The sequence below is a fragment of the Lepidochelys kempii genome, chromosome 6, assembly GCF_965140265.1.
Source record: "Lepidochelys kempii isolate rLepKem1 chromosome 6, rLepKem1.hap2, whole genome shotgun sequence".
Lineage (NCBI taxonomy): Eukaryota > Metazoa > Chordata > Testudines > Cheloniidae > Lepidochelys > Lepidochelys kempii.
Genome location: NC_133261.1, coordinates 8,690,979 through 8,718,214, shown reverse-complemented (window position 1 = coordinate 8,718,214; position 27,236 = coordinate 8,690,979). Strand labels below are relative to the sequence as shown.

Here is a 27,236-nt window from a genome sequence, read left to right as displayed (position 1 = left end):
CAAATCCCTGAAGCTCACAAGATGACCAGATCGGCCGCCAGATTGCCTGGAAGAGCTCTGGACATATTCAATAAGATGGTGATTGAGGAGGCTTCGAACTATAATAAATCCAAGGGTTTGGTTTTAAAACAATTTCAAGTTACACCTGAAACTTACAGAGTAAAAGTGAAAGCCCTTAAGAGAGGACCTGGACTAAGTAATGTGGCTTATGTAAACCAGAGAACAGATCTGTTTGAGAAATGGCTCAATGGACAGGATGTAACTAGCTTTGGAGGAATACGGGATTTGATAATACAGGAGCAATTCCTGAATATGTCCAAGGATGATAGAAAGCAGTGTTTATGGGATAAAAAAATGGACTCAGCAGGAAGTCTTGCTTTTTATGCTGATCTATACAAGCAGTCCCAGACTGCCAGAGAGGCGGGGCAAACCGGAACAAAACGGGTGGAGGGAGGAGAGAGGAACAACCCTGGTCACAGTTGGAGCGGATACCAGAAGGGACACCCTCAGACCACATCCTACTACCCGGGGCAGCCCAAGGCCCCAACTACACCCCAAGGTGTACACTCCAGACACCTTGTTGTCCCACCACACCGTTCTCCAGCAACCCACCTCGCCCCAGTGACCAGTCAGCTGGGCAAAGTTTTCAATGTAACAAGCGGGACATGCCAAGCCCAACTGCCCCAAGAACCCCTGGAAATTATAGTTCATTGCACCAAAATCACACCAGAGGTCCTCAGGCCCAGATGCCTCCCAGACACCCTCAGAGTGGAGGGTGAGTGTGGGCAGGAAGAAGGTCACAAAATGGAGGGACACTGGAGTATTGGCTATCCAGGCTTCCTTAGTGGACCCCAATTTAATTGACCCAGAGGTCCAAGTGACAATTCAACCCTTCAAGGCCAACTGTTTTGAATTGCCTACAGACAAGTTGTCTGTTCGCTACAAGGGCTTGTCAGGAACGTGGACTTTTGCAGTCTATGATAATTATCCCATCCCCATGCTGTTGAGGGAAGACTTGGCCAATCATGTGAAGCTAGCCAAGAAGTTGGGAATGGTCACCCGCAGACAGGCTAAGCAAGCTGTCACACCTAGCTCTATTTCGGAGACTTCTACCAGGACCCACTCAAAGATGTTGGAACAAGACCCCATACAAACGTCTGCAACAGCAGTAGTGAATCCAGTCACAGAGACCCAGACAGAGCCAGTCCCAGAACTGGAACCGGCAAAAAAAACAGCACCAGACCCATTGCCAGCACTGAATCCAGTACTTGCAACCCCAACACCAGAGAGCCCCACCCAACCTGCACTGGCAGCAGTAGATAACCCTACACAAGAGGCTCAGCCAGAGCCTAAACCCCAACATAGTGCACCAGCCAAGACCAGTTCACAGTCAACTAAAACAGCCCCATCGCCTGCATCGTTTCCAAAGGGACCAAGCCCAGGTCCACAATCCAATGAGGAACTGATGTCTCCAGCATCAAGGGAACAGTTCCAGACCGAACAGAAAGCAGATCAAAGCCTCCAGAGAGCTTGGACGGCGGCACGGAACAACCCACCGCCTCTCAGCTCTTCGAATCAATCCAGGTTTGTTGTAAAAAAAGGACTTTTATACAAGCAAACTCTTTCTGGTGGATACGAGGAAAACTGGCATCCTCAGAGACAGTAGGTAGTTCCAACTAAGTACCGGGTAATGCTATTAAGCTTAGCCCATGATCATCCTAGTGGCCATGCTGTGGTGAACAGAACCAAAAACCATTTGGGAAAGTCGTTCCACTGGGAGGGAATGGGCAAGAATGTTTCTACCTATGTCCGGTCTTGTGAGGTGTGCCACAGAGTGGGAAAACCCCAAGACCAGGTCAAAGCCCCTCTCCAGCCACTCCCCATCATTGAGGTTCCATTTCAGCAAGTAGCTGTAAATATTCTGGCTCCTTTTCCAAAAAAGACAGCCAGAGGAAAGCAGTACATACTGACTTTCATGGATTTTGCCACCCGATGGCCAGAAGCAGTAGCTGTAAGCAACACCAGGGCTAAAAGTGTGTGCCAGGCACTAGCAGACATTTTTGCCAGTGTAAGTTGGCCCTCCGACATCCTTACAGATGCAGGAACTAATTTCCTGGCAGGAACTATGGAATGCCTTTGGGAAGCTCATGGGGTGAACCACTTGGTTGCCACTCCTTACCACCATCAAACAAATGGCATGGTGGAGAAGTTTAATGAAACTTTGGGGGCCATAATATGTAAATTTGTAAATAAGCACTCCAATAATTGGGACCTAGTGTTGCAGCAGTTGCTTTTTGATTACAAAGCTGTACCACATCCCAGTTTAGGGTTTTCACCATTTGAACTTGTATATAGCCACAAGGTTAAGGGGCCATTACAGTTGGTAAAGCAGCAATGGGAGGGGTTTACACCTTCTCCAGGAACTAACATTCTGAACTTTGTAACTAACCTGCAAAACACCTGCCAAACCTCTTTAGCCCTTGACAAAGAAAACCTACAGGATGCTCAAAAAGAGCCAAAAGCCTGGTATGATAAACATGCCAGAAAGCGTTCCTTCAGTGTAGGGGACCAGGTCATGGTCTTGAAGGCACTCTAGGCCCACATAATAAAAGCGTTGTGGGAAGGGCCATTAATGGTCCAAAGGCTCCTGGGAGCTGTTAATTTTCTCATAGCATTCCCCACCTCCAACCGAAAGCCTAAGGTGTACCATATTAATTCTCTAAAGCCCTTTTATTCCAAAGAATTAAAGATTTGTCAGTTTACAGCCCAGGGAGGAGATAACGCTGAGTGGCCTAAAGGTGTCTACTACAAAGGAAAAAGTGCTGGTGGTGTGGAAAAGGTAAACCTCTCCATGACCCTTGGGCATATGCAGCGACAGCAAATCAAGGAGCTGTGCACTAGCTACATGCCGACGTTCTCAGCCACCCAGGACTGACTGAACGGGCATACCACTCCATTCACACAGGTAATGCTCACCCAATTAAAGTCCAACCTTACCGGGTGTCTCCTCAAGCTAAAACTGCTATAGACTGGAAGATCCAGGATATGCTACAAATGGGAATAATCCACCGCTCTGGCAGTGCATGGGCATCTCCAGTGGTTCTAGTTCCCAACCCAAATGGGGAAATACATTTTTGCGTGGACTACCATAAGCTAAATGCTGTAACGCTCCCAAACAACTATCCAATGCCACGAACAAATAAACTAGTGAAGAAACTGGGACGGGCCCAATTCATCCCTATCTTGGACTTAACCCAGGGGTACTGGCAGGTACCGCTAAATAAATCAACCAAGAAAAGGTCAGCCTTCATCACACATGTCGTGCTGTATGAATTTAATGTGCTCTCTTTAAGGCTGCAGAATGCACCCGCCACCTTCCAAAAACTTGTAGATGGTCTCTTAGCAGAATTGGAAAAATGTGCAGTCACAGACCTTGATGATGTGGCCATATTTTTGGAATCCTGGGCAAAACACCTGGAACACCTACAAAAAGTCTTCAAGAGCATAAGGGAGGCAAAACTAACTGTTAAGACTAAAAAGTATCAAATAGGCCTAAACAGAGTAGCTTACCTTGAACATCAGGTGGGTCAAGAAACTATCAACCCCCTACAGGCCAAAGTGAATGCTATCCAAAAGTGGCCTGTCCCAAAGTAAAAAAAAAAAACAACTGGTCCAATCCTTCTTAGGCTTGGCCAGATATTACAGGCCATTTGTAGCGCAATACAGCCAAATTGCCAATTTCAAGTTACACCTAAAACTTACAAAGTAAAATTTCAAACCCTTAAAAAAAGGCCTGAACTCATGAACTCATGTGGCTTATGTAAACCAAATAACAAATCTGTTTCATAAATGGCTCAACAAACGGGCTGTTATTAACTTTGAAGGAAATGTATATTCCTGTTTTTGTGTCTTTTTGTAACTTAAGGTTTTGTCTCAAGAAATTCTCTGTTTTAAATCTAATTACCCTGTAAGTTATTTACCATCCCAATTTTACATAGGTGATTCTTTTCTCTTTTCTTAAATAAAAATTCTTCTTTTAAACACCTAATTAATTTTTCATTGTTCTTAAAATCCAAGGCTTTGGGTCTGTGTTCACCTGTACCAATTGGTAAAAATTATTATGAAGCCTTCCCCAGGAAAGGGGGTGTAGGGCTGGGGGAAATATTTTGGGGGAAAACGTCTCCAAGTGGTCTCTTTCCCTGTTCTTTGTTTAAAATGCTTCGTGGTGGCAGCAGACTGTTCAAGGACAAGGCAAAGTTTATACCTTGGGAAAGTTTTTTTTTTAACCTAAGCTGGTAAAAATAAGCTTAGGGGTCTTTCATGCAGGTCCCTACTTCTGTACCGTAAAGTTCAGAGTAGGGAAGAAACCTTGACAGGGTGTTACTAGTACCCCGCTGCCCCTGTCCTCCCCCCTGTCCCGTGGGTCTCCCCTCACCTGCACAGAGGGAGCCTTCAGCCTCAGGGCTCTCAGACCACACAGAGGGGCTGCTGGCCCCTCGGGAGAAGGAGGAGCTGCTGGTCCCCGTGCCAGAGTCGCCCAGCTCCTGCTCTGGGATGGCTGGGGGCTCCTCAGTGGCCAGGCTGGTGGATGGCTCTGGTTGGGCACTGGGGTGCGGCTCCTGGCTCCTCTGCTTCCTGTAAAGGAAGCTGCATAGCCGCCTTCCCAGGCTCCCACCCTCTCCTGGGTCCCTCCTACATAGCATCACCCTGGGCCACCTCCATTTGGGACCAGAAGGGGCCTCAGGGCATGCTAAGGGAGCTGGTGTCTTCCTTCTCCTCCAGAAAGCCAGGGAGCTCCTCCTCCTCGCCTGGCCACTGGCCTCTTCCCCGCCCGCGGGGACAGAGGGGCCGCTCTCCTCCTGGGAAAGCTGGATGCGGCTCCCTACCGGCTCCGGAGCCACCAGCCCGGCCTTCCTCCTCAGCATCCGCCTCAGCCGCTGCATCCTGGGAATGAGTGGGGAGCAGCCATGAGTCTGGGTTCAAGGCAGCCTCTCATTAATGTGCCTGCCTGTTCCTCCATCCACCTCCCCTCCGCTGAGACAATTTCTCCTCACCACACACCCCACCCCAGGGAATGGGGGCTGCCATCCACACCCACTGGCAGCAGCTCACAGCACAGGCTGCTCCCAACGTTCCCCCTCAGCCCTGGGGCCCTGTGACACCAGGGGAGTCTCGTCCTTTCAGAGCAGTGGGGCTCTCTGTTAGTTTGAACAAGCAGCTCCCTCCACCCCAGAAGGTCCCGCTCCCTCCCAGGCCAGGGAAAGAGCAGCACCCGGACAGTCCCCAGCGAAAGTTCACAAGGTGCCAATGTTGGGAGGGAGGAGTCGCCCTCAGTTCCCACTGATTTCACTGATTGCGGTTGTGGGTGTTCAGCACCTGGCAGGTTCTGCCCTCCCCAAAGACTCTCGACGTGGGGAACAATCTCCTGCAAGGGAAGGGCTGGGAGCCCTCTTGCTGGCCCATTCCCACCACACTGGGGATGGCTCTGGAGAACTCCACTCACTTGCTCTAGATGGGAAAGCGCTGGATGGCAGATACTCACCGAGGCCTAGTCTCTTGCCCTCCTCCTTGATCTCCTGCACCCAGGTGGGCTGGAAAGGGTGCTGCCCAATGCCCTGCCAGCAGAGCAGGGAGTAGAAACCTGCAGATCGAAAGTGGCTGTGAAAACAAGATGACGTTTTATTGTCAGGGGATGGATAAACTCAGCCTAGCAACCAGGGGTTTACAACACTGACCTATGGCCAGCAGCACACCTCCCATCTCCAGGTCTCCTCGTATCTCAAGCACATTCCTGAAGCGTGATGACCCAAGGGCTGTAGGGGAGTGTCCCCAGCCCCAGTGAGGGAAACAGAGGCCTGGGCAGGAGAAGCCACTGCCTCAGGGTCGTTGAGGGAGTCAGGGATAGAGCCGGGGATGGAGCCTTTGTCCAGGCTCCTGCACTAACCACTAGAGGAACAGTCCCTTCCAGAGCGGGGAAGTGCCAGCGGGACTCGATTCCCAGTCTCCCTGGCTCTGAGTGTGACTTGTTGTTGTGACTGAGGCAGGGGGGTGGGAATCTGGACTCCTGGCTTTCACTGGTGATTTTCTTCTATTCCCAGCCTCCCTGGCCCTGAGTGTGACCTATGGAGGTGGTGGAATCTTCATCCTTAGAGATTTGTAAGGCCCAGCTTGACCAAAAAAATCATCTATTTTAAATTAAGGGCAAAATTTATGAAAATCTCTTCAATAATTTAAATATAAGAGGAAAAAATAACATGAAATCGAACATGTTCACTGCCAAGTTTTTGAGAGAGTCACACCACTGACGTGATAGCTAAAGCCCTAGAAGCAAAGTTAGCTGAAATGCTAACCCAGCTTTGGACAGCAATAGCTTCCTTGGAAGGTGCAGAAACTATTGTCTTCTTTTCAGTTTATTCAAAGAGTTCAGTTCAATGACTCGTTTGTTGAAATTCAAGAAAGCCATTGAGAGTTCACAAAACAGGCAAACTTCTCCTCCTCCCTCAATCTATGGATAAAAACTAGGTGTGAGGGGATGGATATACTAGTTCATAAATCTAGAAACACGTGAAAACCAGAACGTATCATTTTAGTTCACTAACCACACTTCAAATTTCCTTTGTTTAAGAAATCAGTTTTAAATGCAAAACATTTTCATACAACTTTTTTCTTATGCTTCTTTTTCTAGCTCCAGCATGACCGTGGTTTGTGACCAAAGAGAGGTCACTTCTTTTCTCTCTCCCTCTCTATCATGGAGATGGAGAAAATTCTCTAAGTCCTAGCAGGCAAGAGATTTGAGCACGTCAGGCGTGTGAGAGCCCTTGTGCTCTAAAGGACAATGGGTGATTGTTGTTTGGGGCAAGAACCCCAACGGATTTGATACTTGTCCCCCATCCAAAGCCAATAACACATCTCTGTATTTTCAATCATGAGTTAGACATTCTCAGCACTCCTCTATCTCCCGCAGCCCTCAGGTGTTCCTTGGATTATGGAGGCTTGGTTGCAAAGAGGACTGGAATTTTTTTACTGGCTTCCTGGGTGTCCCTCGCAAATGAGGGTCTCAGTCTGGCCTCCGAGGCCCACACCCCCCAGACACTGAAGATCAGGATGGATTGATTTCACTTCATGTGTTTTGTCTTTGTATTTTTGAATTATTTTCCTAATGAAAGATTGATTCTCATGAAATTCATAGAGCTGGCAGACGACAGAACAAGGAGCAATGATCTCAAGTTGCAGTGTGGAAGGCTTGGATATTAGGAAAAACTTTTTCACTGGGAGGGTGGGGATGCCTTTGAATCTGCTAGAATAGGGTCCCCCATCTTCTACTTAGAGCCTATATTTTTTCTTACCTTCTACACAGATGACGATTTCTTTCCACACAATCAAGACAGTCATAAAAATAATCCCGAGAATCTCCTCCACACCAACCGTCTCTTGGTCCCCACTGAGAGACCGCGAGATGGAGGCTTGCTGCAGCAAGGCTACAGGGGTCTCCGAGGTTCCCCCTGCCCCGCACCCCTGTCCTGCCGGGCTGTTGTCAAGGGAGCTCTGTGGGGTCACACCCGCCTCATCATCTTTGCCCAATAGGCTGAGTTCCTGCCAAAGGCCTTTGTGAAGTCACTGCCACACTCACCTTTCCCTTGCAGGCCTGATGTCTGCCCCTGGCCATCCCGGCTGGATGTTTGAGCTGCACCCTGGATCTCCCCACTTGCTTATTATTGATTCTGGGGAGCGAGCAGGTCACCCAGTAAAACAGCAGAGTCTATGCCTCACCCCACACTGAGTTTTTCATAGAGGCATCGGTTGTGAAACTATTTGATCTCCTAATCCGGCCTCTATTTTACTGGCTATGACATTTCACACGCTTACCACCATATTAAGCCCAATTGCTTGTCATTCACAAAAAGGTGCCATGGCACCTTCCAGAATGATAACCAGTTGTGATGGGAGGATACCAGGAAACAGAAAATCCACCCCTTCCCCAGGCCCTACGCTACCAGCACTCCCAGCTATCTTCGAGACACCACCGACATCCTGGGGAAACTACAATCCATCGGTGATCTTCCAGAAAAGGCCATCCTGGCCACGATGGATGTAGAAGCCCTCTACACCAACATTCCACACAAAGATGGACTAGAAGCCATCAGGAACAGTATCACCGATAATGTCATGGCAAACCTGGTGGCTGAACTTTGTGACTTTGTCCTCACCTATAACTATTTCACATTTGGGACAATGTATACCTTCAAATCAGCGGCACTGCCATGGGTATCCGCATGGCCCGACAGTATGCCAACATTTTTATGGCTGACTTAGAACAACGCTTCCTCAGCTCTCGTCCCCTAATGCCCCTACTCTACTTGCGCTACATTGATGACATCTTCAACATCTGGACCCATGGAAAAGAAGCCCTTTAGGAATTCCACCATGATTTCAACAATTTCCATCCCACCATCAACCTCAGCCTGGACCAGTCCGCACAATAGATCTACTTCCTGGACACTACGGTGCTAAGAAGGGATGGTCACATAAACACCACCCTATACCGGAAACCTACTGACCGCCATGCTTACCTACATGCCTCCAGCTTTCATCCAGACCACACCACACAATCCATTGTCTACAGCCAAGCTCTACAATACAACTGCATTTGCTCCAACCCCTCACACAGAGGCAAACACCTACAAGATCTCTATCAAGCATTCTTACAACTACAGTACCCACCTGCTGAAGTGAAGAAACAGATTGACAGAGCCAGAAGAGTACCCAGAAGTTACCTACTACAGGACAGGCCCAACAAAGAAAATAACAGAACACCACTAGCCATCACCTTCAGCCCCCAACTAAAACCTCTCCAACGCATCATCAAGGATCTACAACCTATCTTTAAGAATGACCCATCACTCTCACAGATCTTGGGAGACAGGCCAGTCCTTGCTTACAGACAGGCCCACAACCTGAAGCAAATACTCACCAGCAACTACACACCACACCACAGAACCACTAACCCAGGAATCTATCCTTGCAACAAAGCCCGTTGCCAACTGTGTCCACATATCTATCCAGGGGACACGATCATAGGGCTTAATCACATCAGCCACACTATCAGAGGCTCGTTCACCTGCACATCTACCAACGTGATATATGCCATCATGTGCCAGCAATGCCCCTCTGCCATGTACATTGGCCAAACTGGACAGTCTCTATGTAAAAGAATAAAGGGACACAAATCAGATGTCAAGAATTATAACATTCAAAAACTGGTTGAAGAACACTTCAATCTCTTTGGTCACTCGATTACAGACCTAAAAGTGGCAAGTCTTCAACAAAGAAACTTCAAAAACAGACTCCAGTGAGAGACTGCTGAATTGGAATTAATTTGCAAACTGGATACAATTAATTTAGGCTTGAATATAGCCTGGGAGTGGATGGGTCATTACACAAAGTAAAACTATTTCCCCATGTTTATCCCCCCGCCACCACCCGCTGTTCCTCAGACGGTCTTGTCAACCGCTGGAAATGGCCCACCTTGATTATCACAACAAAAGATTTTTTATTTTTTGTTTTTTTCCCTCTCTCCTGCTGGTAATAGCTCACCTTACCTGATCACTCTCATTACAGTGTGTATGCTAACACCCATTGTTTCATGTTCTCTGTGTATATGAAATCTCCCCACTGTATTTTCCACTGCATGCATCTGATGAAGTGAGCTGTAGTTCACGAATGCTTATGCTCAAATAAATGTGTTAGTCTCTAAGGTGCCACAAGTCCTCCTTTTCTGTTTGTTCCAGTGGTTAGTCTCCCTCACTGTCAAAAATGTGTGCCTTACTTCTCATCTGAATTTCTCTGGCTTCAACTGACAGCTGTTGGTTCTTGTTTTGCCTTTCTTGGCAAGATCAAATTAGCCCTGCCCCATGAAATCCGATCTCCCTGTCCTGCTGGGATCCCTCCAGCCAGGAGAACCCAGTAGGGGCCTCCTAGCTGTTTGTCTGCTGGGCTGGGGATGTCAGGTGCACCAGAGGCATGCAGAAGTGAGTGCACTGCATCAGCCCGGCGTTGGGCTCAGGGGTTTGGCCTTGGCGACTTGTGCTCCAGCCACGTCTCTGGGTGTCTGGGCTAGGGGCTTCTGACCCCCGTGGCTGCAGCCAAGGCTGGGGTGCTGAGCTCAGGACTTTCATGCCCCTCCCCACTGCTCTCAGCACTCTGGGTGTCTGCCCGGCATCTGCAGCTGGGGCTCAGGGCATCCCTTGCAGTTCCTTCTGGGGCTCAGGGGTCCATTTTTAAGGATGTCCCCAAATTGGTCCTTGCATTAATTTGCCAGGGGACTAGTAGGTAGGAGCCCCCAGCTGAGGTGCTCTCAGCAGCAGGGACCCATCCGCACATCTTAGAACCTCCTCTCACTTCAGAAAGTTTCTTGGCTGCTGCCCTCAGAGCCCAGGTCTGAAGGCAGCACAGAAGTGAGCGTGGCAATGCTGTAACCCCCCTACAGCAACCTCTGAACTCCCCCACTATCCCATTTTCATTGGGACTCCCAGCAAACGAAATATCATTGAGATGGACATGTTCCAACGAGACAATTCAGTTAAGAGTAGGATACCAGAGGAGGAAAAATCACTTTTGTCGTGGCAATGAGGGTGGCCCATTTCAAACAGTTGACCAAAAGGTGTCAGTAAGAATAGGGGGAAATTAGTATGGGGGAACTTAGGACTTTTGGCTGCAGAATTTTATTTCGTTTTTTTATGAGATTGTGTCTTTTAGGTTTTCTGGCACATAAGCAGAGAAGTTAGAGAAAAACATAAATGATTCTTGCTGGAAGTTTCCAATGTCTCGCTAATTTGTTTCTTAAGACCAGAACAAAAACACATAAGAACCCCAAAATCAGAAGGAGAGAATGTAAGCTTCTGCCTATAACAGAGAGGCACAATTCACTGGGTACCTGCTGACTGACTGCTGCTACACCCCCACTGAGCTGCTTAGCATGCAAGTAGGTCCAGGAACCGTGCCCAATATTTAAAGTCGCAGTATTCAATTTTAACACAACCACAAATACATCAGAGCATCCAAATTTTCTCTTTTACAAGGTCTCTCCTTGTTTTGGAACACTGGTTTCTAAACATGCCATGGGGAATTTGAATCAAATTTCAGCTACTAATTAGCATGTGTGTGGAACAATCACTAATGTGCATTCGGTGTTATGTTGTTGGTTTCTTTAGGAAATCTGGGGAAACGGGAGCACTGGGAAAGCCTATTTCCCCCCCCCCACACACACACACAGTGCACATTTGCTGCCCACTGGTGCTGCCTGAGCAGTAGCATTGTGACATCAGAGACAATCCACCACTCAGCGCTCCCTGCCTCCAGCTCCTTGTCACACCTGGGGAGAATGACTAGCCCCTGGCTGCCATGGCAACAGCTACCTTTGACAACTGATTGCCCCCTTCTTACCAGAACATCATCACAGAAAGGAAGTTTGTAATGAAACAGGACCAGATTTGGATAAGCAGGACAGTCTCCTGCTGGGCTCATTTGGGTTTGTACTGTGGTACTGTACAGTGTTTCTTTTCAAAGAGCAATTGTTTGCTACTTTCCTTAGTAAAGGCTCAGTGAAAATAAGAGGCAAAATTCCTGCTCTTTTACTTGGATATTGTTTATCTGCTTCTTACAAATTGAGGATTAGAGCTTAGAACTTTCACTGATACTGAAGTTGCATAAAATGGGTTTTATTTTAATACAGTTTAATTCAACTACTTTCTATACTCTGATGAACACAGCACTGAGTGGTGAAAAGGGACCTTCACAAAGATAAGAATGGCAATAAAATATATACTGAAAACAATAGATAAGAGCTTCATTGTTTAAACAGCACATATATAATAGATGTTCTTTCTATTCAAAAACGAAGGAAATTAAGAAACCAAAACCCCTTCATTTAACGCTTCTTAGGTTAGCTTTCATCAATAAATTAAACCATCAAATAATTAGGAAATACAAAGTCAAGGTTTTAAAAAGGATTAAAAGGTTAAGAAGTTTAGCATTCTCAGGTTAGCAAATGTCCAAATAAGTGTTGCCGTGGCACCCTTAATTCAGTCCTCTTGTGCCTTTGCCCAATGATGCAGACGTTAATTACATGATCCCATGTTATTTTTTTCCCTCTCGACCCCTGCCTTATTCAGTGCACAGAATTCTTTGCTCTGTGGCTGTGTATTGAAGGAGTCTGTTGTCTGCAGGATCCCTGCCTCATTTATTGCAGAGTTAATGTTTCATGGGCAATACTCATTCTGGTATTTCCTAACTTGAGAGTACTTGACTTCGTAGCCTTGGTCCTAATTTTTATGGCTTACTTTACTGAGGAGACCAACCTTTATGACTGTCATAAATATAAAGGGAAGGGTAAACCCCTTTGAAATCCCTCCTGGCCAGGGGAAAGCTCCTCTCACCTGTAAAGGGTTAAGAAGCTAAAGGTAACCTCGCTGGCACCTGACCAAAATGACCAATGAGGAGACAAGATACTTTCAAAAGCTGGGAGGAGGGAGAGAAACAAAGGGTCTGGGTCTGTCTGTAGTTGTCTTGGCCAGGGACAGAACAGGAATGGAGTCTTAGAACTTTTAGTAAGTAATCTAGCTAGGTTGGTGTTAGATTATGATTTCTTTAAATGGCTGAGAAAAGAATTGTGCTGAATAGAATAACTATTTCTGTCTGTGTATCTTTTTTGTAACTTAAGGTTTTGCCTAGAGGGGTTCTCTATGTTTTTGAATCTAATTACCCTGTAAGATATCTACCATCCTGATTTTACAGGGGGGATTTCTTTATTTCTATTTACTTCTATTTTTTATTAAAAGTCTTCTTGTAAAACACTGAATGCTTTTTCATTGTTCTCAGATCCAAGGGTTTGGGTCTGTGGTCACCTATGCAAATTGGTGAGGCTTTTTATCCAACATTTCCCAGGAAAAGGTGGGGGCAAGTGTTGGGAGGATTGTTCATTGTTCTTAAGATCCAAGGGTCTGGGTCTGTAGTCACCTAGGCAAATTGGTGAGGCTTTTTACCAAACCTTGTCCAGGAAGTGGGGTGCAACGTTTTGGGAAGTATTTTGGGGGGAATGACGCGTCCAAACAGCTCTTCCCCAGTAACCAGTATTAGTTTGGTGGTGGTAGCGGCCAGTCCAAGGATAACGGGTGTAATATTTTGTACCTTGGGGAAGTTTTGACCTAAGCTGGTAAAGATAAGCTTAGGAGGTTTTTCATGCAGGTCCCCACATCTGTACCCTAGAGTTCAGAGTGGGGGAGGAACCTTGACATGGTGGCACAGTGGTGGGATTAACCTGAAATCATTTTGAGATCCAGTTGAGATTTTTTGAACTAGAAATACAGATTTTAAAAAGGAATTTTTAGGAAGTCCAGAAAGCAGCTTTGAAACTGAAAGCAGCTTGGTTTCTCTCTGCTTTGTGGCCAAGCAGAGACAAAAGGGGATTATCTTGTGAATTGCAGGTTTTCTTTGCCTGGAGGCAGGGTACTTAACTCCTGCAGGGAAATTCACAGTCTTCCAACCCAGAGGTTTTTTTTCTTTTCTTCCTAAAAGTAAATAGGGGGGGTGTGCTCTACCCATTTGCCTGGAGACAAAAGTGGCAGGGTTTTTTTTAGGATTTTGATTTTTTGTTTTTGTTTTACAAGGAGCACAGGTTTGAAAAGGATTTTTTTTCCTTTGGGCTGGGTAAGCAGGTTTCCAAGTAGTTGGAGGTTTTTTACTTTAATTTGGGCCCAGAGCAGAGACAAGGGAATTGTCTTTTTCTGTAGGCTGACAATCACTATCAGAGAATAGGTATTCTATTCCAGCACAGCAAAATTTTACAGCCAAGTTTTGTTTGTTTATTTCTAAACCTCGGGTGTAAAGTTAGTTAAAAACAGAGAGGTTAGAATGGCCAAATCCTCGGCTCGACTACAGCTGGAATTAGCCAAATTTCAGGCTGAGGAAAAACAAAGGGAACATGAAAGACAGATAGAACTCATGCGGCTGGAGAAGGAGGTACAGGAGGCTGCCCACAAGAGGGAAATGGAGGCAAGGAAGCATGTGGAGGAGGAGAGGGAAAAAGAGAGGAAGCATGTGGAGGAGGAGAGGGGAAAAAGAGAGGAAGCATGTGGAGGAGGAGAGGGGAAAAAGAGAGGAAGCATGTGGAGGAGATGGAGAGGATAAAGGCCCAGCAGAATATACCAACAAACCCTAGCAATCCTTCTCCAGGTACCACTTCCCATCCCAGAAAGTTCCCCACCTACAAGGCAGGTGATGATACTGAGGCCTTCTTAGAAAACTTCGAAAGGGCCTGCCTTGGGTACAACATCTCTACTGACCAATACATGGTAGAGCTGAGGCCGCAGCTCAGTGGACCCTTAGCTGAGGTGGCAGCTGAAATGCCTAAAGAACACATGAACAAGTATGAACTGTTTAAATCCAAGGCGAGAGTCAGAATGGGGATAACACCCGAGCAGTCTCGTCGGAGGTTCAGAGCCCTAAGGTGGAAACCAGACATGTCATTTACCCGACATGCCTACCACATTGTGAAACATTGGGATGCCTGGATATCAGGAGCAAGTGTTGAATCTCCAGTAAATTTGCCCTTCCTAATGCAAATGGAACAATTCTTAGAGGGTGTTCCTGAGGAAATAGAAAGATACATCCTAGATGGGAAACCCAAAACTGTAATCGAGGCAGGAGAGATTGGAGCCAGATGGGTGGAGGTGGCAGAGAAGAAGAAACCTGGTCGCAGTTGGAGCGGAGACCAGAAGGGACCACCCCAGACCACACCCTATTACCGGGGGCCGCCCAAAGCCCCACCTACCTCCCAAAGAACCCTCCAGACCCCTTATCGTCCCACCACCCCGTTCTCCAGCAACCCTCCTCGCCCCAGTGACCCGTCAGCTGGACGATGTTTTAAATGTAACGAGCTGGGGCATGTAAAGGCCAACTGCCCCAAGAACCCCAACAGATTACAGTTCATTGCACCGGAATCACACCAGAGGTCCACAGGCCCAGATACCTCCCAGATACCCTTGGAGCGGAGGGAAACTGTGAGTGTGGGCGGGAAGAAGGTCACCGCGTGGAGGGACACCGGAGCACAAGTGTCAGCTATCCATGCTTCCTTAGTGGACCCCAATTTAATCAACCCAGAGATCCAAGTGACGATTCAACCCTTCAAGTCCAACTCTTTCAATTTGCCTACAGCCAAGTTGCCTATCCAGTACAAGGGCTGGTCAGGAATGTGGACTTTTGCAGTCTATGATGATTATCCCATCCCCATGCTGTTGGGGGAAGACTTGGCCAATCACGTGAAGCAGGCCAAGAGGGTGGGAGCGGTCACCCACAGCCAGGCTAAACAAGCCGTGAGGCCTAGCTCTGTTCCGGAAACTTCTATCAGGGCCCGGTCAGAGGTGATGGACCCGGACCCCAGGCCAATGTCTGCAACAGCAGTAGTGGATCCAGTCACAGAGACCCAGACGGAACCAGTCCCAGAACCGGAACCAGCCAAACAACCAACACCAGACCCCGTGCCAGCACTGAATCCAGTACTTGCAACCTCAACACCAGAGGGCCCCACCGAACCTGAACTGGCAGCAGCCGATAACCCTACACAAGAGGCTCAGCCGGAGCCTGAATCCCAACATAGTGCACCAGCGGAGAGCGGTTCACAGTCAACAGAAACAGCTCCATCCTCTATATCGCTTCCAGAGGGACCAAGCCTATGTCCCCAATCCAATGAGGAACTGATGTCTCCAGCATCAAGGGAACAGTTCCAGACCGAACAGGAAGCAGATGAAAGCCTCCAGAGAGCTTGCACGGCGGCACGGAGCAACCCACCGCCTCTCAGCTCTTCTAATCGATCCAGGTTTGTTGTAGAAAGAGGACTTTTATACAAGGAAACTCTTTCTGGGGGACACCAGGAAGACTGGCATCCTCAGAGACAGTTGGTAGTTCCAACTAAATACCGGGCCAAGCTCTTGAGCTTAGCCCATGATCACCCTAGTGGCCATGCTGGGGTGAACAGGACCAAAGACCATTTGGGGGGGTCATTCCACTGGGAGGGAATGGGCAAGGATGTTTCTACCTATGTCCAGGCTTGTGAGGTGTGCCAAAGAGTGGGAAACCCCAAGACCAGGTCAAAGCCCCTCTCCAGCCACTCCCCATCATTGAAGTTCCATTTCAGCGAGTAGCTGTGAATATTCTGGGTCCTTTTCCGAAAAAGACACCCAGAGGAAAGCAGTACATACTGACTTTCATGGATTTTGCCACCCGATGGCCGGAAGCAGTAGCTCTAAGCAACACCAGGGCTAAAAGTGTGTGCCAGGCACTAGCAGACATTTTTGCCAGGGTAGGTTGGCCCTCTGACATCCTCACAGACGCAGGGACTAATTTCCTGGCAGGAACTATGAAAAACCTTTGGGAAGCTCATGGGGTAAATCACTTGGTTGCCACTCCTTACCATCACCAAACAAATGGCATGGTGGAGAAGTTTAATGGAACTTTGGGGGCCATGATACGTAAATTCGTAAATGAGCACTCCAATGATTGGGACCTAGTATTGCAGCAGTTGCTCTTTGCCTACAGAGCTGTACCACATCCCAGTTTAGGGTTTTCACCATTTGAACTTGTATATGGCCGTGAGGTTAAGGGGCCATTGCAGTTGGTGAAGCAGCAATGGGAGGGATTTACACCTTCTCCAGGAACTAACATTCTGGACTTTGTAACCAACCTACAAAACACCCTCCGAACCTCTTTAGCCCTTGCTAGAGAAAACTTACAGGATGCTCAAAAAGAGCCAAAAGCCTGGTATGATAAACATGCCAGAGAGCGTTCCTTCAAAGTAGGAGACCAGGTCATGGTCTTAAAGGCGCTCCAGGCCCATAAAATGGAAGCATCGTGGGAAGGGCCATTCATGGTCCAGGAGCGCCTGGGAGCTGTTAATTATCTCATAGCATTCCCCACCTCCAACCGAAAGCCTAAGGTGTACCATATTAATTCTCTAAAGCCCTTTTATTCCAGAGAATTAAAGGTTTGTCAGTTTACAGCCCAGGGAGGAGACGACGCTGAGTGGCCTGAAGGTGTTTACTACGAAGGGAAATGTGCTGGTGGTGTGGAAGAGGTGAACCTCTCCATGACCCTTGGGCGTATGCAGCGACAGCAGATCCAGGAGCTGTGCACTAGCTACGCGCCAACGTTCTCAGCCACCCCAGGACTGACTGAACGGGCATACCACTCCATTGACACAGGTAATGCTCACCCAATTAGGGTCCAAGCTTACCGGGTGTCTCCTCAAGCTAAAACTGCTATAGAACGGGAGATCCAGGATATGTTACAGATGGGTGTAATCCGCCCCTCTGAAAGTGCATGGGCCTCTCCAGTGGTTCTAGTTCCCAACCCAGATGGGGAAATACGTTTTTGCGTGGACTACCGTAAGCTAAATGCTGTAACTCGCCCAGACAACTATCCAATGCCACGCACAGATGAACTATTAGAGAAACTGGGACGGGCCCAGTTCATCTCTACCTTGGACTTAACCAAGGGGTACTGGCAGGTACCGCTAGATGAATCTGCCAAGGAAAGGTCAGCCTTCATCACACATCACGGGCTGTATGAATTTAATGTACTCCCTTTCGGGCTGCGAAATGCACCCGCCACTTTCCAAAGACTTGTAGATGGTCTCCTAGCGGGATTAGGAGAATATGCAGTCGCCTACCTTGATGACGTGGCCATATTTTCGGATTCCTGGGCAGACCACCTGGAACATCTACAAAAAGTCCTTGAGCGCATAAGGGAGGCAGGACTAACTGTTAAGGCTAAGAAGTGTCAAATAGGCCTAAACAGAGTGACTTACCTTGGACACCAGGTGGGTCAAGGAACTATCAGCCCCCTACAGGCCAAAGTGGATGCTATCCAAAAGTGGCCTGTCCCAAAGTCAAAGAAACAGGTTCAATCCTTCTTAGGCTTGGCCGGTTATTACAGACGATTTGTACCGCACTACAGCCAAATCGCTGCCCCACTGACAGACCTAACCAAAAAGAAACAGCCAAATGCTGTTCAGTGGACCGGAAAGTGTCAGAAGGCCTTTAACAAGCTTAAAGCGACACTCATGTCTGACCCTGTACTAAGGGCCCCAGACTTTGACAAACCATTCCTAGTAACCACAGATGCATCCGAGCGTGGTGTGGGAGCAGTTTTAATGCAGAAAGGACCTGATCAAGAATTCCACCCTGTAGTGTTTCTCAGCAAAAAACTGTCTGACAGGGAAAGCAACTGGTCAGTCACTGGAAAAGAATGTTATGCCATTGTCTATGCTCTGGAAAAGCTACGCCCATATGTTTGGGGATGGCGTTTCCACCTGCAAACCGACCATGCTGCACTAAAGTGGCTTCACACCGTCAAAGAAACTAACAAAAAACTTCTTTGGTGGAGTTTAGCTCTCCAAGATTTTGATTTCGACATCCAACACATCTCAGGAGCTTCTAACAAAGTGGCTGATGCACTCTCCCGTGAAAGTTTCCCAGAATCAACTGGTTAAAATCGTCCTTGAGATGTGGAAAATATTGTTAGTCTTTATGTACTTGGTAGTATATTTAGAGATGCATGTGTCTTATTAACTCTGTTTTCCCTAGAGCTCCAGGAAGAAATCCCAGCCAGTGTTTCGCCCTAGCTGAGATTTGGGGAGCGTGTCATAAATATAAAGGGAAGGGTAAACCCCTTTGAAATCCCTCCTGGCCAGGGGAAAGCTCCTCTCACCTGTAAAGGGTTAAGAAGCTAAAGGTAACCTCGCTGGCACCTGACCAAAATGACCAATGAGGAGACAAGATACTTTCAAAAGCTGGGAGGAGGGAGAGAAACAAAGGGTCTGGGTCTGTCTGTAGTTGTCTTGGCCAGGGACAGAACAGGAATGGAGTCTTAGAACTTTTAGTAAGTAATCTAGCTAGGTTGGTGTTAGATTATGATTTCTTTAAATGGCTGAGAAAAGAATTGTGCTGAATAGAATAACTATTTCTGTCTGTGTATCTTTTTTGTAACTTAAGGTTTTGCCTAGAGGGGTTCTCTATGTTTTTGAATCTAATTACCCTGTAAGATATCTACCATCCTGATTTTACAGGGGGGATTTCTTTATTTCTATTTACTTCTATTTTTTATTAAAAGTCTTCTTGTAAAACACTGAATGCTTTTTCATTGTTCTCAGATCCAAGGGTTTGGGTCTGTGGTCACCTATGCAAATTGGTGAGGCTTTTTATCCAACATTTCCCAGGAAAGGGGGGGTGCAAGTGTTGGGAGGATTGTTCATTGTTCTTAAGATCCAAGGGTCTGGGTCTGTAGTCACCTAGGCAAATTGGTGAGGCTTTTTACCAAACCTTGTCCAGGAAGTGGAGTGCAAGGTTTTGGGAAGTATTTTGGGGGGAAGGACGCGTCCAAACAGCTCTTCCCCAGTAACCAGTATTAGTTTGGTGGTGGTAGCGGCCAGTCCAAGGATAACGGGTGTAATATTTTGTACCTTGGGGAAGTTTTGACCTAAGCTGGTAAAGATAAGCTTAGGAGGTTTTTCATGCAGGTCTCCACATCTGTACCCTAGAGTTCAGAGTGGGGGAGGAACCTTGACAATGACAAAGGTGGGTTTTGTTTTGGTTTTGGTTTGTTTTTTGGTGATGTATCCATTATTTATCTGTTCAGTACCAGTCGTGTGTGCTTTACAAAACAGAAAGAGTAAGGACACTCCCTAAAACTGTTACGAATTATACCTGGTAGGACACGCACACAAATGCTGCGAATTATACCTGGTAGGACACGCACACAAATGCTGCGAATTACACCTGGTAGGACACGCACACAAATGCTGTTACGAATTATACCTGATAGGTCACGCACAGTTCGAATCTAGGCTGAGGCACATAAACAAAGTCCACAACTGCAGAGTTCCCACAAAACACCAAGTTTATTACGCTCGAGCGTGGTGACCCCCTGCTAGCCAGGAGGGGACCCCGAATACAGATTATACAAAGGTTATATACTTTTTAGCAAAGCATATTGCCCTCGTGTATCAGAAACCTTAGCCAATAAACAAACCCTTTTCTTATCTACCACCTATCCCTGCTTGGTGCATTCCTCGTGCTAAACCAGTATGTTAATTACACAGCATGGTCCGAAAGCCATGCATCAGGAACTTTTATTATCAGGATGGGAGGCCTCACATCACAGGCCAGGAGATACGGAGTTAGAGACTGACAAAAATCAGATACTGGGAGTCAAGGCAGGCTGGAGACAAGGAGGAGGATTTTCACAGGGATGCAGTGTCTAAGGAACACTCCTCCTGGTGCATGATGGGCTTGCTTTTAGACAATGGTGGGCCCCAAACCAAAATGGAGTCACATGTGCTAACTTTTCCTTAACAATACAAAGACCTTATGATCTATGGAAGACGGACACATACAACGAAAGCAGGATATGTAAGGACTACTAATTTCTTTCTTTCTTTCTTTCGATGAATAGTTGTCACAAATATAAAGGGAAGGGTAAACCCCTTTAAAATCTCTCCTGGCCAGAGGAATAATCCTCTCACCTGTAAAGGGTGAAGAAGCTAAAGGTAACCTCGCTGGCACCTGACCAAAATGACCAATGAGGAGACAAGATACTTTCAAAAGCTGGGAGGAGGGAGAAAAACAAAGGGTCTGTGTCTGTCTGTATGCTGCTTTTGCCTGGGACAGAACAGGAATGGAGTCTTAGAACTTTTAGTAAGTAATCTAGCTAGGTATGTGTTAGATTATGATTTCTTGAAATGGCTGAGAAAAGAGCTGTGCTGAATAGAATGACTATTCCTGTCTGTGTGTCTTTTTTGTAACTTAAGGTTTTGCCTAGAGGGATTCTCTATGTTTTGAATTTAATTACCCTGCAAGGTTTCTACCATCCTGAGTTTACAGAGGTGATTCCTTTACTTCTATTAAAAGTCTTCTTGTAAGGAAACTGAATGCTTTTTCATTGTTCTAAGATCCAAGGCTTTGGGTCTGTGGTCACCTATGCACATTGGTGAGGATTTTTACCAAACCTTCCCCAGGAAGTGGTGTGCAAGGGTTGGGAGGATTTTGGGGGGAAAAGACGTGTCCAAACTATGTTTTCCCAGTAAACCCAGATAAAGTTTGGTGGTGGCAGTGGAAATCCAAGAGTAAAATAATTTTGTACCTTGGGGAAGTTTTAACCTAAGCTGGTAAAAGTAAGCTTAGGAGGTTTTCATGCAGGTCCCCACATCTGTACCCTAGAGTTCAGAGTGGGGAAGGAACCTTGACACCTCCCCAAATATGATATAAACTAGCATATAAATAAAATATTAAAAGGTATTTTTAAGATATAGTTAAAGGACTATCATCAATTAATAAACCTCCTTTCATAGTACCCTTGTAATTGTTGCCTTACTCACTAGTGTTTTCCAGGAGTGGCTTTTGAGTTTCAAAAAAAAAAAAAGTTTGATGTGGCGGTTCAGTGATGAGACAGAACACAGCTTTATGCAAGCAAACAGGCTGGTCAGCGGAGATGGGCTGTTCTGCCCCCCCGCCTTCCACCTTCTCCTTTTATTATATTTCTCCCCCTAAGCATTACACACTGCTACACAAAGGAATGTATGACGTTGATTCATATGCTTAGTTACCATCCTCTATCTACTACAATCCTGGTTCTCAGGCCTTGAGCCCAGGCTAAAAAAACCTCCCACAGTTACTGTCCAAACAATCAAGTTCTCAGGGTTCATATCTAGCCCTTGTCCTTGGATAGAGCAATGTGTGCATTGCTTCTAGGAAACAGTCAGGGTGTGCCCCGCCTGCTTCCAGGTGGAATAGCTAGACATTAACCCTTCATCTCCCCGTTTTTTATTTATTGATAGTTGGCCATCTCATGGTAGCCGTCAATTTGTTTTGTCATGCTATTTAACTCCCAGACAGACAAGGACATAACCTGGGGAGCTTTTCAGGGCAAAATTTTACAAAGTCTTAACAAGGAAGGAATACATTGTACACAGCAGCAACAAAAAATAAGCCCAATGATTACAAACACAAAATAACCAAAAGCTTAACATCTGCAATATAATAATCTAAAAGGGGTACACTTCTTTTACTACAATTGTGACCAGCAAAAGGCAATATAAGTATCATTCTACTAAGACAGCAAAGGGTGCCATCACTTAAATTTGCAGGAATATAATTAAAGGTGCATGAACCACAAGTAAAAACCCATCCTGATGGTTGGATGATATGGCCATAATTATATGAAACATTAACAGCATGGGGACAATTTAAAAGGGATTGAGAAATTTTTTGACAGCCCAAGGGCACCTTTGTACTAGTGCAGTTAACTACACGCGCACAGGTGACATTGTGAGCCCCGGCCGGGTACGGTGTGTGGAGGGATATAGCCGTGCGAGGCAGAGTATAGTTGGCCGGGCCCCAATTAGCCATGCTAGAGTACTGGGAGGAAAGATTAGCATAAGCAGAGAACAGTGTCTTATTCTCCTTCGGGCTTGTAACGGGGGAGGCGCTTCCGAGCCAACCCCTACAGGAAATAGCAGGCACAAAAGGCACACAATCATCACAGAATTAGCAGTGATTTGGGCGAGAATCGCCACAAACAAAGTCTTAGGAGTCTCTGGCTGTTGATCTGCTGCCAGTCTTCGTGGGGCCGCGGTGACCAATGCTTTTACTGCTCCCCATGTCACGGGCTGGCTTGGGACGCTACGCCTCCTCCGTTTCCGTCCCGTCGTTGTTGACTCGGGGGGCAACGCGGTCTCCTCCAAGGTCAGCTGAAACTCTGGTATGGGATTCGACAGCCCCTGGTGCCATGCCATGTTGTTTAAGTGCCGGTCGCACACACCGGGCTGGAACCCACAACGGTCCTGCAGGGAGAGACACAGCAGCATATCCCCGACTCCAAGTGATTAGAGGTGCTGGGCCCAGCCACTGTGGATCGGGCAGCTGACGGTAAAAGACACGCCGTCTTTCCAGTACCTCAGATTTGTGAAAATGCCGATCCGCAGGGGTCTGCTGATCTGCATTCAGTGTTAAATTATTTAAAGTAAACAAGAGGATATGCATTTGTTGTTGAATGTCTCCTAAGGTTCGGAGACGCAGCTCCCCTTGTTTTAATTGTTTATCTAGCAAGGTTTTGAGTGTGCGATTGGCACGTTCAACAATGGCTTGGCCCGTGGAATTATAAGGGATTCCGTGTTTAAGACGGACGTCCCAGCGGGCACAAAAGGTGGAGAGGGCTGCAGAGCAATAGGCTGGGGCATTATCTGTTTTAATTTGGCAAGGGCGACCCATAACAGAAAAGCAGGCCAGCAAATGGTGAATAACTTTGTTAGTGGCTTCCCCACGTTGTGGGGTTGCCCAAAGGAAGCCTGAATAAGTATCAACGGAAACATGTAAAAATGAATAGGGGCGGAATTGTGGCACATGAGTAACATCCATTTGCCACAGCTGATTTGCTGCGGTACCTTGGGGGTTAACGGCATAAGAGAAAGTAGGAGCAGCAGCAGCACAGTGGGGGCAGGAACGAACAATGGAACGTGCATGATCAGCAGGAATGTGAAACTGCCGGGCCAAAACAGAGGCAGACTGATGAAAAAAGGCATGGCTTTCAATGGGGTCAGAAAAAAGGGAATTTACCTGACCATGCAACGCGCGATTGGCGCGTGCATTGCCCTCAGTGAGTGGCCCAGGCAGAGGGGTATGACTGCGAATATGAGCAACAAAGTAAGGGAAATGACGAGTGGCAAGAAGATGCTGTAAAGACAAAAACAGGTGAAGGAGGTCTGCATCAACCTGAGGGGTAATGAGGGCAAGGGGTAAATGATCAATTACCTGATAAACATAATGGGTATCCACAATTAAATTAAAGGGACAATCAGCAAAAAGTTGAAAGGCCAAAATAACAGCAGCTAATTCTAAGGGCAAAGGGGGATGGTAAAAAAACAATCTTTAAATTTAACACACAAAGTTGATCGGTTTGAGGAATAAAATTTGGATTTGGTAAGCCAAATTGCAAGGGGCCCATAGGTTGGATGCGTTTATTTATTTCCCTTAAATCATGAAACAGCCGCCAAGCACCTGATTTTTTCTTAATAACGAACACCGGGGTGTTCCAGGGACTGGTGGAGCTCTCCAATCGCTGTGCTTGCAAATGCTGCTGCACAAGCGAATGAAGTGCTTTTAGCTTTTCTAGAGGGAGGGGCCACTGGTCAATCCATACGGGCGCTAAGGATTGCCATACCAAGGGTAAGGCGGAGGGCACGGTGGGTGAGGGAGGGTTTTGGGCCATCAGATGTTAATATCGAGGGTGGTGTCTAACTTTGTAAGTAAATCACGGCCCCAAATATTGAGGTGGACAGGGAGCACAAAAGGGCGGATTGTAGCAAGGGCACGGCCTCCTGGTTTAGAGACCGTGACCCAAGACAAACTTTGGCGCCCGGGTTTGCTACCCCCAATCCCCCACAACTCTTTAGAAGGAACCGTAGGCCAACTAACCGGCCACTCCAGATCACGAATCACTGTAACGTCAGCTCCAGTGTCCACCAGCCCTGTAAAAGGAACATCATTTAAGAGAAGTGTTAACTGAGGTTTCGAGGGGCGGACTGACATTGTCAGAGCAACAAGTGGAGAAGACGCGCTGTGAGACGGCGAGTGAGACAACGTTGATCCAAAGCCGCCTCCGCCCCGAGTTCGATCCTCGGCAGCTGGCACCTGATAGGGGACTAAAATCAACTGTGCAATTGACCGTCCACGTGGGAGCGACTGTGGAAGATGAGTCCACACCTGAACCTTAATAATGCCAGTGTAATCAGCATCAATGACCCCTGGAATGACAAAAAAGCCCTGTTTCCCAGCATGTGAGCGAGGGAGAACAAGACCTACAAAGCCGGCAGGGAGAGGTCCCGTCACCTGTGTAGGTATGGCACAGACCTCCCCTGGCAGCCGAAAGTCAGTGTTCTCCTGCATGATCAAATCAAGCCCTGCACTTCCAGCAGTCGCTGCCCTCATAGAGTCTACGGATTTCAAGGCAGAGGAGCGATTGCCTGAGTAGGAAACACCCCCGTTTGGCCCTGGGTTCGGGGGGGACCCGTCGCGCAGTTTCCCGACCCGCTACGACACTGATTAGCCCAGTGATAACCTTTCCCACACTTGGGGCACTTCTTTGAGGGTCGGGCTGGTGCCTTAGATGAGCGGCACTCCCGCTGAAAATGACCCTCCTTACCACAGCGGTAACAGCGCTTCCCCTCCTTCCCAGTTTTTCTGAGGGCGGCAGCCAGAACTCCAGCCTTGTGGGCTTGTGTGCCAATGTTCTGGCACGCCCGCAGCATGTCTGAGAGCTCTAAAATACCAGAGGCTTGTGCTGCCTGGAGAGCACGGCGGCAATCCTCATTTGCATTTTCAACTGCCAATTTTAACAGGAGCTCGTGAGCTGCCTCAGTGTTATCCACCTGTTGGAGGATAGCCTCCTGCAATCTGTTGGTAAAATCCAAAAAGGACTCTAAGGCACCCTGACGGATACTGACAAAGCTTTTGGTAGGCTTGCCTGAATCCGGGACCTTCTTGAAAGCATGCTGGGCACAGGTGGAAATAATGGGGAAGACGGCCTGAGGGAGTTGAGACTGCATCTCAATAGTAGCAAACGGGCCCTCCCCTGCCAAATGCTCATAAATGATACCGTGCTCTCTATGTACCTGAGCTTGGCGTTCTGCCATCTGCCGATACTCACTAAGCCAAATAACATACTGACTGGGTGACAACATCATGCGCAGCAGCGTTTTCCAATCCTCAGGGATTAGGGAGTACCCAGTACCCATCCCTTCAATGAGACCACGCACAAAGGTGCTAGTCAGGCCAAATTCACGAATTGCTTTCTTTACCTCTCTAACCACCGAGTATGGCAGAGTGGTCCAGGTGCCCACGGGGTTGCCCTGGTCATCATTCTGCCAGGTCACCGGGCAAACGGAGACCAGATCAGCCAGCTCCTCTGCTGTAAGATCTGATCGAGCTTTCGCTGCGTGAACCATTTGTTGCACCAGCGAAAGCTTCTGAGCAGATGCAGATGACCCTCCGGGGGGCCCCACAGGGAGAGGGTGATCACACACCGGCTCCGGTGGGGAAGGCCAGGGAGGCGGTGGTAATAGAGGCTCTGGGGGCGAAGCAGGGGGAGGGATGGCTGCAGGAGCGGACGGGGGTGGCAGGATCGGCAGCTCCTCTGTTGGTGCTGGAGAGGGCCTTTCCGAGGCGACACGCTGTGTCGCATCGCCAGGAGGGGGGATGGCTGCAGGGGCGGACGGGGGCGGCGAGAGCACCAGCCTCGCTAGCGAGGGTCTGTCTGAGGCGACACGCTGTACCACGTCGCGGCAGAGGTGCCAGGCATGTAAAGCCTGCACGGGCGCCCGAGGCTCTTCGTGCAATGTCTGGCCCAATCGCTCCCAGTCCGCTAGCTTAAGGCTTCCGGCTTCAGGATACCACGGGCACTTGGCACGCACCTCCTGTAGCAGGAGAGTGAGTTCTCGAGCCGGGCAGTCATGCTGAGCCTTACGCAGCAAATACTGCAGCTCATTGCAGTGTTGCACTTGCAAAGCAGAGAGGGAGCTTCCCATACTTACCACAATGAAAAATACTCACCGGGATCCACAAAGCGGATGAGTGACGCATCTGAAACCCTTGCCGGGCGAGGTGAGTGCTGAGGGCCCCACGTTTGGGCGCCAGTTGTGGCGGTTCAGTGATGAGACAGAACACAGCTTTATGCAAGCAAACAGGCTGGTCAGCGGAGATGGGCTGTTCTGCCCCCCGCCTTCCACCTTCTCCTTTTATTATATTTCTCCCCCTAAGCATTACACACTGCTACACAAAGGAATGTATGACGTTGATTCATATGCTTAGTTACCATCCTCTATCTACTACAATCCTGGTTCTCAGGCCTTGAGCCCAGGCTAAAAAAACCTCCCATAGTTACTGTCCAAACAATCAAGTTCTCAGGGTTCATATCTAGCCCTTGTCCTTGGATAGAGCAATCTGTGCATTGCTTCTAGGAAACAGTCAGGGTGTGCCCCGCCTGCTTCCAGGTGGAATAGCTAGACATTAACCCTTCAGTTTGATTATATCCAAACCAAACTTTCCTTGTTTGGAAAATAAAAAGATTTGGGGTTCCATTCAAAAGCATCTGGCAGTCTGGATTTGGCCTGCGGTCTGCCTATTGATTCCCCCTGC

General features: G+C 47.7%; 1 protein-coding gene across 1 annotated transcript; it reads right to left on the bottom strand.

Annotated features, from left to right (window-relative positions):
* Positions 1 to 21,506: 21,506 nt before the first annotated feature.
* LOC140912368 (uncharacterized) lies at positions 21,507 to 25,031 on the bottom strand. The gene is made up of 2 exons (XM_073346635.1): positions 24,519 to 25,031; positions 21,507 to 22,888 (listed from the first exon to the last, which is right to left on the bottom strand). Exons 1-2 carry the CDS (start codon positions 25,029 to 25,031, stop codon positions 22,352 to 22,354), a joined length of 1,050 nt encoding a protein of 349 aa, XP_073202736.1. The 3' UTR covers positions 21,507 to 22,351.
* Positions 25,032 to 27,236: the final 2,205 nt, after the last annotated feature.